Here is a 19,840-nt window from a genome sequence, read left to right on the forward strand (position 1 = left end):
CCCCATGTTTGTGTAGGCTTCAGAACTGGACTGAGAGACCATTTAAAGCCCTTTGCAGGTGTTTTGAGTTAATCAGCTGATTAGTTTGTGGCACCAGGTGTCTTCAAAATTTAACCCTTACACAATATTCTAATTTTGTGACACACGGAATTTTGGATTTTCATTTGTTGCCACTTCAAATCATCAAAATTAAATGAAATACACATTTGAATGCATCAATCTGTGTGCAATGAATAAATATAATGTACAAGTTACACCTTTTGAATGCAATTACTGAAATAAATCAAGTTTTTCAAAATATTCTAATTTACTGGCTTTTACCCTGTATATATATATATATATATATATATATATACATAAGTAAATATATATATATATATATATATACACACACATATATATATATAAACCTCATTGCATATAACTGTGGTGCATTCAAGGACTCTTGAGGCATCACTTGTTTTTAAAGGTAGTGAGTCACTAATAATATAATCGTAATAATGATGTTTTATTATGTATTATGGTTCGTATCATTCAATGATAATAAATCAACTAATCTCTGAAGTAAAGGAAAATATTTATAATCACACTTAAGGGAATAATGACAGGTTATATTATGTTTCAATTAATATTCTGGCCACTTTATGTTGAATTTGTTGGCATGTTTTGTACATTTGAAAGAGTTATTAGCATTATTGTATATTATGATTACATCGGTGCGAACTGTAATGTGATCATTGATTTCATGTGTGCCAGTAAGTTCATTGATGGTTGTCATTTTTAACAATGCTGTTTGTGGTTTGTCAGAACAATTGTGTTTAAACTAGTTTAGCTACAAATATGACAGCCAGAATTTTAAGTCCAAATTATGCTTTGTGCTTCATCATCAGTGTGTGGTAGAAAGTGTGTTGATGTGTTGGCTGTCAAGATGTACACAATAAAAGTTGTCAATGTGGGTAAAGAGAAATACTTTTCACAGATCAAATGTTTTATTTAGAAAACAATTCCATCATTCACAGTCATTGGTATGCTAGCATTGAAGGCAGAGCACTTGTCTTAGTGGTTTGCTTTTTTAATAATAGTACCTCAACTCAGAGTTGTTTAGAAAAAAATATTCCTGCCTTGTTTGGAAGCGGAACAGTATCAAGTTTAAGTAGAAATATTACACAAGATAGAAAAAAGTATTTGAACACTAGAAACACAAACAATACAAGTATTGCAGTTCAGTATCTTGAAGAAAAGCAGCCTTGTCCCAAACACTTACAAAAAATATTAACTTTATCAACCTGATTGTTTTTTTTTCCATCAAACTAAATAATGCAAGGCCCCAAAGCCAAAGTGTGGTTTGGTTAACATTTTATACGCCAAAGTAATAAATAAAAGCATTAATAACAATAAAACTAGTTATTAAAGTATGCAAACAGTGTACTTTAGTGCAGAAAAACATTTTATTGACTGCAGCAGGTCTTCGCTCACAGTGTGTGTGTAAGTGTTTTTTAATAAATCAACTTTGATCATTTCCTGCCATTCTGCCACCTTTTTAAATGTCTTGTCAGCTATTTTTAAAGATGATCGGATAACAGAAAATGAAACCAATTTCCTTCCAACCTGACACTTTCACGAAAAAAGATAGTTTGGCCTATTTTTGGGACACGCCTGATGCTCTCACACACCTGCTGCAGCCGCCTCATCCTTGTCAGGGGAGCGTGGCGTTGTGTTGCTAAGTGTTAGCTTGTGTGAGCGGCACAGCGCGGTTCTTCCAAAGAACAAATGGTGGTGTTGTGGTCACTGTGGCCCCGCCCCCTTCTGCCTCAGCTGGAGAAAAAGTGGATAGAAAAGAAGTGAGTGAAGATGGAATGATGAGTTATGGTGAGAAGCAATCAGATGTTCAGGAGGTGGTGTGGTCCACTACTGTCTCATAGAAGAAGTCCTCATTGACCACTGAGGTCAGACTTTGGACACTGTAGTCTCTCTCCAGGAGCACATTGAGGTCTGATGGCGGCGGTAGTGAGGCGGCGTCATGGCGTCTCGTCCAATATCTTGCTTTGAAGTCCTTGTCACACACCTGGCTGCTGCTCTTCCTCTCTGCTGCACTCAGTCTGTGCAGCTCAGGAGTGTCCCCCTCTGCTTGGGCGCGGGGGGCCGCCGTGTTCTCGGAGATCTTCAGCTGGAAGAACTGAGCGTGGAGAGAAGCGTCTCTCCTGGTTCCCGCCTTGCCGCTGAAGCCGTCGTCGTCTTCGTCGCTGAGAATGTCCGACTCCTTCACAGAGCCGCAGGCAGGCTGACAATCACTTCCTGTTGGCGATGCAGACCAGCTCTCCTGGGCAGGAAGTTGGCGTGGACTGGTGCTGCTGCTCAGGCTGCCTTCATCGCAGTCTGGGACCCACTTAGTCTGGGTGGGGGGGTCACCTGGGGGCTGACGACTCAACCAGGAAGCCTTGGAGGAGCCTGGAAATGAAAGTGAAACATGAAGCTCTTATCTGGGAAAACACTTGCAACACAGCATCTTTATGGCCTAAAAGTCAAGATAAGATCTTGAAAAGTGCACATAAATTACACACCTGATTACTGATGGACAAGCCAAATCACCTGAAGGAGAACAACAAACAAAACGTTCTACTTTCCTTCTTAGCAACAAACAAAACGTTCTACTTTTCTTATAGCAACCAACAAAACATTCTACTTTTCTTATAGCGACCAATAATACGTTCTACTTTTGTTATAGCAACCAATAATACGTTCAACTATTCTTATAGCAACTAACAATATGTTCTACTTTTCTTAAAGCAACCAATAATACATTGTACTTTTCTTATAGCAACCTACAATATGTTCCACTTTACTTATAGCAACCTATAATACGTTCTACTTTTCTTATAGCAACCTATAATACGTTCTACTTTCTTTCATAGCAACCAACAATATGTTCTAATTTTCTTATAGCAACCAATAATACATTCTTCTTTTCTTAAAATACCCTACAATACGTTCTACTTTTCTTACAGCAACCAATAATATGTTTTACTTTCTTTCATACCAACAATACATTTCTGTTTTTCTTAAAGCAACCAACAATGTTTTACTTTCTTTTATAGCAACCATCAATATATTCTAGTTTTCTTATAGCAACCTACAAAACGTTCTACTTTTCTTACAGCAACCAACAATATGTTTTACTTTCCCTCATAGCAACCAACAATACATTCTAATCTCCTTCATAGCAACAAACAAAACATTCTACTTTCCTCCAAAACATTCTACTTTTTTTTTTACAGCAACCAATAATACGTACTACTTTTCTTATAGCAACCAACAATACGCTCTACTTTTCTTATAGCAACCAATTATACATTCTTCTTTTCTTATAGCAACCTACAATACGTTCTACTTTTCTTATAGCAACCAACAATACGTTCTACTTTTCTTTAAGCAACCTATAATACATTCTTCTTTTATTACAGCAACCTATAATAAGTTCTACTTTTTTTATAACAACCAAAAATGTTTTGCTTTCTTTCATACCAACCAACAATACATTTTACTTTCTTTCATACCAACCTACAATACATTCTTCTTTTCTTATAGCAACATATAATAAGTTCTTCTTTTCTTATAGCAACCAATATGTTTTACTTTATTTCATAGCAACCAACAATACATTTTACTTTCTTTCATAGCAACCAACAATACATTCTTATTTTCTTATAGTAACCTACAATATATTCTACTTTTCTTACAGCAACCAATAATATGTTTTACTTTCTTTCATAGCAACCAACAATACATTGTACTTTTTTTTTAATAGAAACCGACAAAACGTTCTACTTTTCTTATAGCAACCAGTAATATGTTCTACTTTCCTTATAGCAACCAATAATATGTTTTACTTTTCTTACAGCAACCAACAAAACAATCTACTTTTCTTATAGCAACCAATAATATGTTCTACTTTTCTTATAGCAACCTACAATACGTTCTACTTCTCTTATTGCAACCAACAATAAACATTCTCAATTTATTTCATCCATCCATTCATTCATTTTTAAAGTAATCTTACTTATCTCATCATATGAAATATGACTTACTTCACCAATTATTATTATTAAATTATTACTATTATTTATTTATTTATTTTTATTGTGATTATTTATGGAGTTTATTGTGAATAAATTGTGAACAGGAAGTGAACAAAAAGTTTTAGCAACTGTTATTTAAAGAAAAGGGGTAGGATTAAATAAGCTCTGCTTCTTCCTACTCCTTTTCGAACATGTTGAAAAGAGAAACTGGAAATTGTGATGTATCATGTTGTATGCTTGCATGTTCGAAATAAACTCAAACTCAACTCAACAATACATTCTACTTTTCTTTTAGCAACCAATAATACATTATTCTTTTCTTATACCAACCTATAATACATCCTTCTTTTCTTATAGCAACCAATAATAGATTATTATTTTCTTATACCAACCTATAATACATCCTTCTTTTTTTATAGCAACCTACAATATGTTCTACTTTACTTACAGAAACCAATAATATGTTTCACTTTCATTCATAGCAACCAACAATACATTTCTGCTTTTCTTAAAGCAATCAACAATGTTTTACTTTCTTCATAGCAACCAACAATATATTCTACTTTTCTTACAGCAACCAACAATGTTTTATTTTCCTTCATAGCAACCAACAATACATTCTACTTTCCTTCATAGCAACAAACAAAACATTCTACTTTCCTCCATAGCAACCAACAAAACATTCTACTTTCCTTCACAGCAACCAATACTGCATTTTACTTTTCTTATAACAACCAACAATATGTTTTACTTTCTTTCATAGCTTCAAACAATTTGTTCTACTTTTCTTATAGCAACCAATAATACGTTCTACTTTTCTTATAGCAACCACCAGTACGTTCTATTTTTTTTCCATAGCAACCAACACTGCGTTCTACTTTTCTTATAGCAACCAAAAATACATTTTACTTTTCTTATAACAACCAACAATACGTTCTTACTTGTCTTACAGCAACCAACAAAACATTCTACTTTCCTTCACAGCAACCAACACTGCATTTTATATTTCTTTTAGCAACCAACAATATCTTCTACTTTTATTATAGCAACCAACAATGCGTTCTACTTTTCTCATAGCAACTAACAATGCGTTCTACTTTTGTTATAGCAATCAACAATATGTTCTACTTTCCCTCATCGTCAAAGTCTTAACAAAAATGTGTAATCTAAATTGATTTCATTTTTAGTCGAGTACATTCCTCAACATTTTACTCGACTAAAATTACAGTAAATTTCGTTGACTAGAATATAAAGTATAAAGGACAACGCATCTTTGAAGTTGTCTTGAAACCACTTTTTTGAAAATTATTGCAGCAAAATCTCAAAAACAAGACCTACACTTCATGAATCTATCAGTAAGTACATTTCACACTAACCTTACTATATGTTTGATATTTTAACTAAAAGTAAGCATTTTTTTCAAATGTTAAATAATTAATGGCTAAAAAGGTCATATGAAGAAACAAACTACCATAGTTTTCGGTGCGCCTGCCGATGAGCGGGTCCTATTCAGGTCTATTTTCATACAAAAGGCGCACCGAATTAAAGTGGTAATATTAAGATTTTTTTTTCTACATTTGAAATACTTCCTTGTGGGCCACATAACATAACATAATAGTGGTTCTTTGGTCAAAATGTTGCATAAATTATGTTTCACAGACCATCTTCAAGCCGCTTTCTGACTGTTTCTTCAAGATGCGCCGTTTTGTGAGCGGTCTTATTTACGTGACTCCACTTCAACATTGTCTTCTCCCTGTCATCTTTGTTGTACCGGAAGTTTTTAGCGCTTCCACGCTTCTACTGACAGATATGAGTTAGAATTGTAGGCTACTTTATATTACAAATGGAAACTGCAGAGGACGAATGCCCCACAACAAGAGGATAAAGGAAAAGGAGCTTATTGACAAAGGCGAATGCGCACACATTTTTGGGACTTTTGCAGATCCCAAATACACATCAGCAGGAACCAATAGGTAAGAAAAGTTGGTTTTGGATAATAGGCCTCCTAAAATGTGTCATTTTTGGGTCCTTTTACACACCATGATAATACCTGTATCTTAAAGCACAGCACGTCTGACTACGGTAGCTATAATGATCCGACAATCCATCAAGTGGTGCAGCTTTGTAGCTTACCAAAGTCGTACTAAAACCTTGTGCGCCGTTTGTAATGTTCTATATTGTCAATGAAACATCAAAGTTTTGGGCTTGCTTGCTGACCTGTACTTGCTAGCGTCACTTATTGAACCTGCAGTCCACATGTATCAAATACACAATGGACCAAATACAATTGCTCCGAGGTCGGTAAGCACAACCAGAAGCTTGAAAAAATACAAATCTGGTATTTGGGTTGTCATGTTGTGTAATTAATAGCTGAACAGTGTGCAGAGGACATCGATTACAATGCACTGTACCTGTATCTTGCTTATTAAGATTGGCGGGTAAGCTCGTTTATGGTGTACAACAAAAGTAGTAGTAGAGTAATATCGAAATATTTACTTTGGCCTACTTACTGTTGCGTAGATGTCCTAATGATTAGCCTGCAGACAGTGCTTCAAGTTAGTTGTATTTTTACTGGAGAAAATTGAGCCAAAGGGTTTACAACGTGTCTTGCTGTCAACCGCGGCAAAGGTAAAACGTGTCCATATGTCTTCTTCCAGTTGTAGAAGACATATTGTACTGAGGTGTGTAACAATACAGTCAGTCGTCTTTTCCCAGTGAAAAATCAAAACACTGTGAATTTATATGCTTAATTGTGTTTCATTGTATCCATTAAACCATATCCAATTGTATTTACAATCCGCAAAGTATGTGAAAATACCGTCTAAAATGTCACAAATTGTTTCAAAATCAGTCAGCCATTTTGAATATTCCGCTCCAAACACCTTCGGTAATTTCCGTAGATTCTACGTCACTAGAGTAACGCTTCTGCACTCTGACCATGTTATTAGATCAGTCATACTGGAAATACGCAACAATTGGAAGGAGATGTGCTGTTTATCATTCACAATCCTTTTGTAAATCAAGAACAAATATGTTTGGCTTTTTTTATGCATTCGAAATCGTAAATAAATAGCGAACAATTGAGTCAACAGATCGAGGGTCCTATGTTACGCTCATCACACAATCTCTAAAAACATCCAGAAACCACCAACAATACTCCGTTTTCATGTCATGACCTGAAAATTGACCAAATATGAGTGATGTTGTTATTATAAGCGCCAACGCAGACAGACTATTTTAGCGACAAATTAATAGCAATGAGCTAATTAATGCTAGTATACCCTCCTGCTGTTGTTGACACACTAAGCCGGCGGGGGGCTTCTTCTGCTTCGTCTCAAACTTGCTAAAAGTAAATTTGAGATTATAATTCATGCATATCTCACCTAGTAGTAGACAAATGTGGCCATGGACCGACAGGCTGATTGACTCTTAAGTCCAAGGGGTGGCGAAAAAGACAAAAAAAGCCGATTGTTGCAGCAACTTTTTTTAAACCCTTTGTGAGGATTGTGATTGATTCTTCATCTAAACGGAATTATGTGAGCGTCCTGTTGGTCGGCCCATCTCATGAGAGTGGAAATTGTACAGCAAGTGTTTTATGGGGTGGGCAGCACGGTGGAAGAGGGGTTAGTGCGTCTGCCTCACAATACGAAGGTCCTGAGTAGTCCTGAGTTCAATCCCGGGCTCGGGATCTTTCTGTGTGGAGTTTGCATGTTCTCCCCGTGACTGTGTGGGTTCCCTCCGGGTACTCCGGCTTCCTCCCACCTCCAAAGACATGCACCTGGGCTATAGGTTGATTGGCAACACTAAATTGGCCCTAGTGTGTGAATGTGAGTGTGAATGTTGTCTGTCTATCTGTGTTGGCCCTGCGATGAGGTGGCGACTTGTCCAGGGTGTACCCCGCCTTCCGCCCGATTGTAGCTGAGATAGTCTCCAGCGCCCCCCGCGACCCCGAAGGGAATAAGCGGTAGAAAATGGATGGATGGTGTTTTATGGTTTAACATGGTTAGTTTGTATGTTTTGCACCTAGCAATGCTGTGGATGCTAGTGTCACAATGAAGCTGCATCTGGGTAGCAGTTGGCTTCTAAAACTTATTGCTTGTCCTCTTTGTGTTTGGGCTCAAAAATGTAAGGTACTGGATCATAATTTTTCCCAAAGTAATCGTTGTTGGCTCTCACAAAGTCTGCTTGATTAGCATTGTTGTTGATGGGAAGGGATCTGTGGTTACTCCTGCTTTGTCAAGCGATCACGTGACTGGCTTCCTCATTATCTCTTAAAATGGCTCGGGAATCTCTATGAGATTGATACTATTTTAATCGAACCTATTTATTCTCAAATTATGGAAGTCTTTTGGTGTCATAAATCAGATATATATGATAATAGCTTCAATATAGAGGCAACGGCGTAGAGGGGCGGCATGGCGAAGTTGGTAGAGTGGCCGTGCCCGCAATCGGAGGGTTGCTGGTTACTGGGGTTCAATCCCCACCTTCTACCATCTTGGTCACGTCCGTTGTGTCCTTGGGCAAGACACCCTTGCTCCTGATGGCTGCTGGTTAGCGCCTTGCATGGCAGCTCCCGCCATCAGTGTGTGAATGTGTGTGTCAATGGGTGAATGTGGAAATACTGTCAAAGCGCTTTGAGCACCTTGAAGGTAGAAAAGCGCATTTATCATTTATTATCATTCAACTTGTTTTTCCACTCTACTGGTACTTTAACTTGTCCCACATACCTAAAAACGAAATTAAATATGATTGGATTTCTGTCAACATTTTCGTCTTGTATTTATACTTTGACTAAATTGTCAATTTTGTCATTCTTTTAGTCAGCATGTATTTGTTTTGATTTCTTACGGTCCTATTTCAGTCAGGAAAAAATTTATAGTTTTTTAGTCAACAAAATTAACACTAAAGTGAAACTGCACATTTTAGACGTAGTTTTCCTTAAAACTGACAGATTTTTTTTTTTTCAAAGTGAAAACAAAAAGTTTCGAAACCAGACTGGATTGTAAAGGAAGTTTAAGGAGTGTTCTGAAGACTCACCCTGCTTGGCGGTGCAGGGTGCGTTGCTGTGCATGGCGGCCAGACGCTCTTTGCAGCCCCGCTCCAAGGTGGCCTCGCCTCTGGTGTTCCTCCTGGTGTTCTCCCTAAGGATGGATCGGATCACCTTGATGACGTTGACCTTGCTCTCGGGCGCACTGAGAAGGACAGAGAAGATGAGGTGAGCACATGGCGTGATTGCCTTATGCTTTCAGCAGCTAAATGCAGATGAAGAGGATTGCTCAGAGAGTTCCAGTGTTTCCCCAGAGAAATGAGCCATATTCATTCAGCCTGATATCAATTTCTCAGAGCATTAAGAGACTCTCCATTTTGATCACATGCTTCATTCTCATCACGGAGCAAATCAACTTAAACTATTTTGGTTAAGCAAAGTCGTTAGAAATTGCAACTTTACCACAACTCTGCAAAGTCTCTTTTTATTGCCATATCACACTTATAGAAGGCAATACTAAATGTCCACAAGCTGAGTGATAAAGCCTCAAAGTATATACAGTACATACTCGTTGATATTCATCCTCTCACATCACCCAGTAATTTAGACGTTAAAATATCTGTCAATTTATTAAATGGCAATATAATATAAGGATTGATTTGAATGTCCAAACAATTAATCGATCCTACACATTTTTTTATTAAGTACAACTGCAAAATAATACACAACGTGGCCAAAAAAAGTTGCAAGTACCAGTACTTTGATAAAGAAGCACTATTGAATTGTAGCAAAGTACGATTTGCATGCTCTCGGGCGCACTGAGAAGTTTGCATGCGCACACCCTATTCTGCTCATTGTGGTCTTTGACAACAAGAGTATTCAATAAAGAAAAAGGGGTGTTAGTTAATTCATCCATTTCATTTGTAATTTCTATGTATTTTAGATTGTTTTCTGTATATAACAACTATTATTATTCTATATAAAATGTGTGGTGAGTCTAGAACTGATGGTAAATTATTTCTTATAGAAAAAATGGCTTTGGTTTTTTTTTTTACAATCCAATCTTTGTCGGACCTTTTGGAACGGATTAGTACTGTGTTTGTAATAAGTGCTAATTAGTCCTATGTAGTTCTGTATGAAGCTGGCTAGCTTTCGTACCTTGTGAGATATCATTATCACCATCTTCCCAAATCCTGTACATTGTATATACCACAGGTGTCAAACTCAAGGTCCAGGGGCCAGATCTGGCCTGCTATAGCCTGTGTGGCCTGCAAAAGCCTGGAAATAATGTGCGTCAGTAAAGCACATAATCTTTCTTGCGAAACGTATTTCTTTCAATTTTGACTGGGTATGTAACGATATTGTGCAGAGGGAAAGCAACTGCTGCACACCGAAGCTACTTGATATGCTATCATCACCCGGAAAAAGATGAAACTGGCGAAGCTAAATGTCAATTTATGAGGTATTTACATTATTGAAAGTAAAAATGTGAGTTATTGTTTCAGAGAAACTGCATTTTCCAAACTGATAGAAGAAATGTCCACTGTAGAGGACACTGCTTCTCAAAAAGACACAGTGGATGTTCCTGCACAATTCTTTGCACTCAAAAATACTTGTTTGTAGTAATCAATATGATTAGAACATTTGAGCATTATATTTGTTTAATTACAGTCAGTGTATTTACCCTAAACATTCCTGCCACTTAATTTTACACACTATGGCATTTTAAGTCTATTTTTTACATAAGCGGAAGAAGATGGATAGATGGATATACCACAATAATATCGTACCGTGATCTTAATACCGTGATAATATCGTACCATGAGATTTTAATATCATTACATCTCTAATTTTGACAGTAAAAAGGTACTGTATGCAACTGCTTATCTTCTAAATTTGATTGTTGTATGATGTACAGTATTTATTGTTATTGAAAAAATAAATATCTACTTGCCACTTTGACTTATGATTTCAAGGCAAGTGAACCAATAATTTGTACCGGTAATCAAAAAAATTATAATAATCAAATGCATAGGCATGCATACTGTATAATAACAACATGTGGTGATTATTTGTGTGAGTGTGCGAATTATATTTATATAGCGCCTTTCTGTAGTGACTAGTAGTAGTTTCATAGTGAAAGCCATTATCTAAGTAACATTTAAACCAGTGTGGGGGGCACTGGGAGCAGGTGGGTAAAGTATTTTTCCCAAAGACACAACGGCAGTGACTAGGATGGCGGAAGCGGGGATCGAACCTGGAACCCTCAAGTTGCTAGCACGACCGTTCTACCAACCGAGTCACGCCGCCCTATGTCTCATTATACAATAATATTTACATATATTCACTTTTACTAGCAACCGATGTGGCCCTCAATGAAAACGATTTTGACCCCCTTGGTACATATTGTAGTATTAATAATGTAAAAGGTCTGACCTGCTACACAACTGGAAGACCGTCTGTGGTCTTCCTTCCACTTCAGATCTGCAGTGAATCAGCTCCCAGATACAGCTGCCTTCTGAGCCTGGTCCTGGGAGAAAGCAGAGAAAATATCATTTTTAATCTTGCAGTCCAAATATGGTTCATCATTTTAGCTAGAGATTGAGTGTGTGTGTGTGTGTGTGTGTGTGTGTGTGTGTGCGTGCGTTTGTGGGTGTGTGTGTGTGTGTGTGTGTGTGTGTGTGTGAGAGAGACAGAGAGAGAGAGGGTAAGGAGAATGAGTTTAGGTGTGTGTTCAGGGAGGAGATGAGAAAAGAACAAACAGATTTAGTGGATTATCTTTGTGAGTGCTTTAGTCAGGGTACTGTGGCATCAGGCCAGCTTCTTACCTGTTGGATTTCCCAGCCTGACCTGAAGCGCTGAGAGTGGGATGAGCCAACGAAACTTGAATGGGTCAGGATCGCCATGAGAAAGTGAAGAACGAGGGTTGGTCTGATCACCACGTTAAAAAAAATTATGAGAAAGGAAACAAATGACATTTCCTGCCAAGATAGCATTCCTAACATGTGAAAGCAAATGAGCGCAGACTGTCACCATTTTCTTCTTCAGCTTGTTGTTTTCCCGGTAGACCAATATCACTGCTTTCTTGAACACTGGCAGGAGAGAAAACACATCTCAGCATCTTTAATGCGGCGTCAAATGCTTCATGGGGGAAGAGAACTGGAGGGGTACGACCCTCAGAAGCATTTTAAATGTAAACTCGGAAGTCCAAAAAGCTACAACCACGTTTTTTGAAGTTTCACTGACAACTATTTCACACTGTGATTCGACCATAAAACCCTGTCGCTTAAAAAGGATTAAGACTAAACTGCACATGAAACAGAATAAATAATGGGATTATTTAGCGCTTCATTAATAATAATAATAATAATAATAATACCTGGGATTTATATAGCGCTTTTCTAAGTACCCAAAGTCACTTTACATGTAGAACCCATCATTCATTCACACCTGGTGGTGGTAAGCTACTTTCATAGCCACAGTTGCCCTGACGGAAGCGTGGCTGCAATTTGCGCCAATGGCCCCTCCGACCACCACCTATCATTCATCATTCAATTCACCGGTGTGAGTGGCACCGGGGGCAAGGGTGAAGTGTCCCGCCCAAGGACACAACGGCAGCGATTTTTGGATGGTAAGAGGCAGGGAGCGAACCTGCAACCCTCAGGTTTCTGGCACGGTTGCTCTACCCACTACGCCATGCCGCCCAATTAATATGGGAGTTGGCCTGTGAGGAGAGTATGCATGTGTAGAATGAAAGCAGCCATGACACTCATCAACAAGGAATTTCTTCAAGTAGCAGTAGTTGCACTGTTATACTTTAGAGGTCCTACATACAGTATTTGTGTTACCTCGTGTAGTTCAATGAGTGTCACAATATAAGACACAAATCTCTGCATGATCACAAATAAAGAATGAAGGTTCTCAAAAATCACACATTAACATTTTAAACTATTTTAACCAGGGCAGTATGCCAAATAACGTATTAACAGCAGGAACTAATTGATTAATGGCATTAAGATTTTTTACGTATTGACGTACTGTTTCCAGACATGACAGCAATAAATAAGTTTACAAAAAGTAAGAATCATTAATTTTAAAGCAAATCTTTTCCTGGCTAGAGCATTAAAAACTGTTTATAACTTTCTAAATATGTTATGAGAGCCTTCCAGACATGAAATAACACCATTACATTATTTTAATCCATTATAGTAATGCTGCCTAAGGCTAAGCCCATCAGTGGCCACGATACTGAACAGCATGCTCCGATTGGTTTGGTCTTCTCAAGTTGCCAATATTACAGCAGTACTAATATTTTTTATTTAGCCATTTATGCTTGAAAATGCTTAATTTAGGACAAAAAAATTGTAGAATATGCTTTATAATACTTCCTAAAAATTCTGCTATGTGGTAAAGCCGCAATATTTGAAGCACAATGTGGTGAGGAACGACTGTAGTTGCAAAATGCTGATTCATCATTTTGTAACCTAAATACAAATTGTAATCATTTGACAGCCCTAAGCAGATTTTTTAAACATTTGTGTGAGCGGTTCTAATTTATTTGTCCTGGTGCACTATGAAGTGGCGGTGAGTCTAATTTTAAGCAGAATAGGGATGTCACGGTATGAACATTTCTTATCAGGGTTATTGTGACCAAAATTATCACGGTTATTATTATCGTGGTATTTTTACATGTGCTCAAAATTGTCAAAAAGTACTTATACTAAAATATTTTAACCAAGTTTTATTAAAAAACACAAACAACACATTAAAAATGATTTTCTTTGTAGAAGAGTAATTATTGTAGATAAAAACACTAGCCACGAGTACACGGACAACATTTATTTAATCTGATCATCATTCAGATTAAAATGTTACTGTGTCCTTAAAAAATATCTGATTTTGACATGCATTTTCATGCATCACACCTTAAATCGGAATACTTTAATTTGACATGCGCAGAACCTAACAAATGGAAAAAAGTGTGTTATTATTTGAGCTATGGCGCCATCTTTTGGACGAGTTCACTCACTGTAGGTGCTGAAGAAGCAGTAGATTTCCACTGTAAAAGACATGGATTTGTGCATTTCTGCTTGTCCGACGTTATCACTGTATTTATCTATCATTTTGCGAGAGGCAATGATGAGAGGTATAGCAGACTAGTCTCGCTTAACAAATGCCTGTCTAGTTTTTGTAGACAACAGGGACTAACGTTTATTTATAATTGGCCCTCTTTCTGAGGCAAACCGGGCTTGTTGATGAGGGACGGCCTTCACCCTAACCAGGAAGGCGCCATCATCCTGGCTAGGAACATAGATTATTGTTTGAGTCACACTTGGCTAACTACACTAGAGCAAGCCCGTTGAGCTAGAATTAGCCAGCCCCAGGCTGGAAAATCCCTGCAGACATAGTATTTCTCCTAGAATAATAAACACCTCACATAATGTTTTTTCTGCAGTGACTGTGCCAGAGGTGGACATGCATTCTACTGAGGTGGCAAATTATGACGAGTTCAGTGTATCGCAGAACCAAGCAAACAATCTGAAGATTCCCGTCATATCAATTCCTAGATATTGTCGAAATTATTTAAAGCGCACTAGGCAAAATAAACGCAATATTATTAATATTACTACTGCGGATAACTTTAACAAAAATTCCTTAAAACAGCCCACTACCTATAATATGGGCTTTTTAAACATAAGATTATTGTCTCCCAAAACGTTATTAGTTATTGAGGTCATTAGAGACAACAATCTTAACGTCATTGGTCTCAACGAAACCTGGCTCAAACCAGACACATTTTTTGCGCTGAACGAGGCATCTCCTCCTAACTGTATTGTTCTCTATATAAATGACATTTGTAAAGTTACAAAAGATTTAAAGTTAGTATTATTTGCGGATGATACAACTGCGTTTTGTTCAGGAGATAACACACAGAAGATAATACAAATAATAACAGAAGAAATGAACAAATTAAAAAGATGGTTTGCCAAAAACAGACTATCTTTGAATCTCAATAAAACTAAAATAATGCTATTTGGTAACAGTAGAAGAGAAAGTCAAACACAAAAACAAATAGACGGAATAGAAATTGAAAGAGTAAATGAAACCAAATATGATTGATCAAAATGATTGATGATAAATTGAACTGGAAATCTCATATAAAAAATATACAACATAAAGTAGCAATAAACACATCAATAATGAATAAAGCAAAACATGTTATAGAACAAAAATCACTTCATATTCTCTACTGCTCGCTAGTGTTACCATATCTGAGTTATTGTGTAGAAATATGGGGCAATAACTACAAAAGTACACTTCATTTATTAACGGTGTTACAAAAAAGATCAGTTAGAATAATACATAATGTTGGATATAGAGAACATACAGACCCTTTATTTATTGAATCAAAAATACTGAAATTCCACGACATAGTGAATTTACAAACAGCTAAAATTATACACAAAGCAAACTATAACCTGCTGCTACCCAAGAATATACAACAATTCTTAAAAAAAAAAAAAGGAGAAATCCATCCATCTTCTTCCGCTTATCCGAGGTCGGGTCACGGGGGCAGCAGCCTAAGCAGGGAAGCCCAGACTTCCCTCTCCCCAGCCACTTCGTCCAGCTCCTCCCGGGGTATCCCGAGGCGTTCCCAGGCCAGCTGGGAGAGATAGTCTTCCCAACGTGTCCTGGGTCTTCCCCGTGGCCTCCTACCGGTCGGATGTGCCCGAAACACCTCCCTAGGGAGGCGTTCGGGTGGCATCCTGACCAGATGCCCCAACCACCTCATCTGGCTCCTCTCGATGTGGAGAAGCAGCGGCTTTACTTTGAGCTCCTCCCGGATGACCGAGCTTCTCACCCTATCTCTAAGGGAGAGCCCCGCCACCCGGCGGAGGAAACTCATTTCGGACGCTTGTACCCGTGATCTTGTCCTTTCGGTCATAATCCAAAGCTCATGACCATAGGTGAGGATGGGGAACGTAGATCGACCGGTAAATCGAGAGCTTTTCCTTCCGGCTCAGCTCCTTCTTCACCATAACGGATCGATACAGCGTCCGCATTACTGAAGACGCAGCACCGATCCGCCTGTCGATTTCACGATCCACTCTTCCCTCACTCGTGAACAAGACTCCGAGGTACTTGAACTCCTCCACTTGGGGCAAGATCTCCTCCCCAACCCGGAGATGGCACTCCACCCTTTTCCGGGCGAGAACCATCCAGGTGCTGATTCCCATCCCAGTCGCTTCACACTCGGCTGCGAACCGATCCAGTGAGAGCTGAAGATCTTGGCCAGATGAAGCCATCAGGACCACATCATCTGCAAATAGCAGAGACCTAATCCTGCAGCTACCAAACCAGATACCCTCAACGCCCTGACTGCCCCGAGAAATTCTGTCCATAAAGGTTATGAACAGAATCGGTGACAAAGGGCAGCCGTGGCGGAGTCCAACCCTCACTGGAAACGGGTCCGACTTACTGCCGGCAATGCGGACCAAGCTCTGACACTGATTATACAGGGAGCGAACCGCCACAATAAGACAGTCCGTTAACCCATACTCTCTGAGCACTCCCCACAGGACTTCCCGGGGTACAAGGTTTCTCATTGTCATCCCATTGAATTGAGTTTTTTCTTGCCCTGATGTGGGATCTGAGCAGAGGATGTCGTAGTGGCTTGAGCAGCCCTTTGCGACACTCGAGATTTAGGGCTATATAAGTAAACTTTGATTGATTGATTTTTTCCTTCTGTTCGCTACTTTTGTTTTATCTCTCTTTTTGAAATGGAGCTGTTCTGTGCCATTTATGTTGTGTTTATGTTGTGATTATGTACGGGTTGCGGCGCGTTTCATGCTACAACATTCTGTGTATCTTCTTGAGGCTAGCAGTTAGCACTTGGATTAGCTGTGAAGTTGTGAATAATACAGCTCGTTAAGACAACTGAATCCCTTTTATTTTACATCGACACATGACACTTTATACCATACTTTTGTTTTTGATAGTCTCATTTTAAAGCAACAAAATCAACAGTATATAATGCTACTACTGTACATGTTGAATGGGGGGGAGACAGTAGCAAGACAATCGCTTCATTCCGAGACTATTAAATTTAGGCCCTGCTCAACCACCAGAGTATAGCTGACATCAAAGACATGCGCAGTAAGGATAATTCTAACCCAAATTTCGGAATTCAGGAAGTTGTGTTTTCATGCGCTACAATCCAAATGACTTTCGGCATAAACCACCCGTCTCGATTATAATGAAATTTTGATCCGTGTGTTTACATTAAGCATTTTTATTCCCGTTCTGAATAAATGTGTCCTTGTGCACATAGCTACTGTTTCATGTACCTCAAGCAGTAATTGAATGTGCATATAAAAGCAACACAAGCATTATAAACAAAGTAAAATGGCAGAAAAAAACCCCAAAATTAAATAAATGTAAACACTGTGCAACATAGCACTTTATGGACATACGAGATAAACGAATAAAAACAAATGTAAGAATTTTGCAAGGTGGCACCTGGTGGCCATAAGACGTAACTGCAATTTTGTCCATATAGATCAAAATAATGTTTATGTATGAGATTTAATCTTACATATAGGGCTGCACGCTTATGGCCAAAATAATAATTCAGATTATTTTGAATTAAGAATTAAATCACGATTATTGATTATGTTAGGTAAAATAAGTTGGGATGGACACCATCATGTAATTTGTAATGTATAATAAAAAGGCTGTAGATAAACGTTATCCATATATTTAAAGACAAATATTTGTCTTTTTGTTCATTAATATTATCAACGTGTCATCTTTTTCTCATTACATGATGCCTTTATCTCTATTTTTACATTTTGATAGAAGTATTTATTTAAGTTATGTACATTGACATTTACTAATGTATGTACTTGTGCATGCTGTATATGGACAAATAATTAAGAAATTGAGCAGAAATAAGTGGAATAGGAATTAACTATACACAATAAAACATTTAAAAAATGCTATGTCTGGTTTTTAAAGTAATACATATTTGACATGAAAAAAAACCCAAGTAATGTAAAAAAACGTGGTGTTTACTTTTTGATATCAATATGAAACACAAGGCAGTTTGGCTAATGAAGATAACGTTGAATAAACACGCTTTGCTCTTCTCCATCAACACCAAGTGGTTCAGTGCAACAGTTTGGCCAACAAAAATAAGCAAGAGTCATACCTCTCACATCTAATACACAAACTTCCCAGCCTGCGTTCAATTCGATGAGATGACAAAACATTTGAGCTAATAAAGATAAAGTTAAAGTACCACTGACAGTCACACACACACTAGATGTGGTGCAAATACCCTCTGCATTTGACCCCTCCCCTTGTTCCACCCTCTGGGAGGTGAGGGAATCAGTGAGCAGCAGCAGTGGCCACGCTCGGGAATCAAATATTTTATTATTGATATATAATATTGATGTTATTGGAACACTGATGAAGTTAGCAGTTAAATAAAGGACGCGTGAGTATCCCAGGAAACAAACGGCAAGACTCTATAAAGAAGTTGTGGCAACGTTCCCGACACATCGCCTGCTGCATGTTTCCTCACGTCATGAACTCTGTAGTCACAGCAGCTAAAGGACATTGAGAAAATGAAAGCAACCTCAAATAGTTTTCTCCTCCGCTGTGTACTTTCAGTTTCAGAATGAGTGTCTCCAATATTGTCCACAACTGTCGCCATCTAAAATCTGCAGTCGGCTCTTAAATGAACGGTGAGACTCCACAGAAATGAAGCGAGGGAATTCTCACTCAACTCTGTTTACTCCGAGGGGAAATTTCCGTAGCAAAGTCAGTGTAGTTTTGTTCCGACATGTTTTTTTAGCCAAACAACGCTAGTGTGTATGCGCCAAAGCTGCTGTGACTCAATTTCCAGGAAGTAAGCAGTGTTGCCTAAAATGCATTACTAAATAACGTTTTTTCTGTAATTATAAATTTAAAAGGTACTACTTAGCGTCTGGAATTTTACCACGGTGTATCATTATACCGTTAACCGTTATATCCCTAAAACAGAATACCATGTCAGAGGAGGCAGACTTACCAAACACGGTCATTTCAGGGTCTTTCCTCATACGGCCCAATGAAGAATGTGGGTTGAGCCAGACTGCAGTAGAATGTAGGAGAAACTCTCCCATAGAGATTTCAGTGACCTGTGGGACACGCACACATCTTTGGTCACCATGGCCAGCCATCCTGACAAATGTATTGTACTGATTTAAATCTAGTTTGTAAAAGGTTCAGTTGAGAACTGGATATAGAGCAGCAGTGGTTGAGAGGGGATGAACACTATAATTTATTTATACTTATTTGTACGTCATAATGTGTGCTTTTTATCTGATACCCATTTAAGCGCAAGTGACATTTTAATAACCATTCCCTTCGAATTGCTATGCCAACTAATTATTCTATCAATTTGTAGATGTATTCACACCCCAAAGGCAAAAGAACAAAATATGGCATCAACAGCACAAATAGCAGAGCTACCAACTTAATTTCTAAAAGAGGAACATTCTTATTGGGGCAGTTTGGGATTTGTGCGCTAAATCAGTGTCTTTTGACTTGTAAAGTATGCGCTTACCTCTCGATCGTGGCTGGCCTGCTCGGCGACAAGTTGATCAAAGACGGAGCCGTAATCCTCGTAGATTTTTTGCATCTCATTGATGTGGCTGGCCACCTTTTCCATGGCCTTGAGCGCCTCTGCACGGTGATGAACAAAGGAAAGTATTAGCAAGGATCAAGTCTT

At 38.2% G+C, this 19,840-nt stretch overlaps 1 protein-coding gene across 5 annotated transcripts in view; it reads right to left on the minus strand.

The window, feature by feature from the left end:
* Positions 1-959: 959 nt before the first annotated feature.
* LOC133646103 (rho guanine nucleotide exchange factor TIAM2-like) overlaps positions 960-19,840 on the minus strand; it is a 288,867-nt gene continuing 269,986 nt past the window's right edge. For all 5 annotated transcript variants that reach the window (XM_062041113.1, XM_062041111.1, XM_062041114.1 and 2 more), the window contains exons 21-27: positions 19,676-19,794; positions 19,139-19,247; positions 12,097-12,155; positions 11,892-11,994; positions 11,500-11,593; positions 9,114-9,268; positions 960-2,448 (exon numbers count right to left, since the gene is read on the minus strand). In XM_062041113.1, coding sequence (XP_061897097.1) covers positions 1,889-2,448; positions 9,114-9,268; positions 11,500-11,593; positions 11,892-11,994; positions 12,097-12,155; positions 19,139-19,247; positions 19,676-19,794 — 1,199 coding nt within the window. In that variant the 3' untranslated portion in view covers positions 960-1,888. The remainder of the gene's footprint in view (positions 2,449-9,113; positions 9,269-11,499; positions 11,594-11,891; positions 11,995-12,096; positions 12,156-19,138; positions 19,248-19,675; positions 19,795-19,840) is intronic.

The sequence above is a fragment of the Entelurus aequoreus genome, linkage group LG03 (genome assembly GCF_033978785.1).
Source record: "Entelurus aequoreus isolate RoL-2023_Sb linkage group LG03, RoL_Eaeq_v1.1, whole genome shotgun sequence".
In the NCBI taxonomy this organism is placed as follows: Eukaryota; Metazoa; Chordata; class Actinopteri; order Syngnathiformes; family Syngnathidae; genus Entelurus; species Entelurus aequoreus.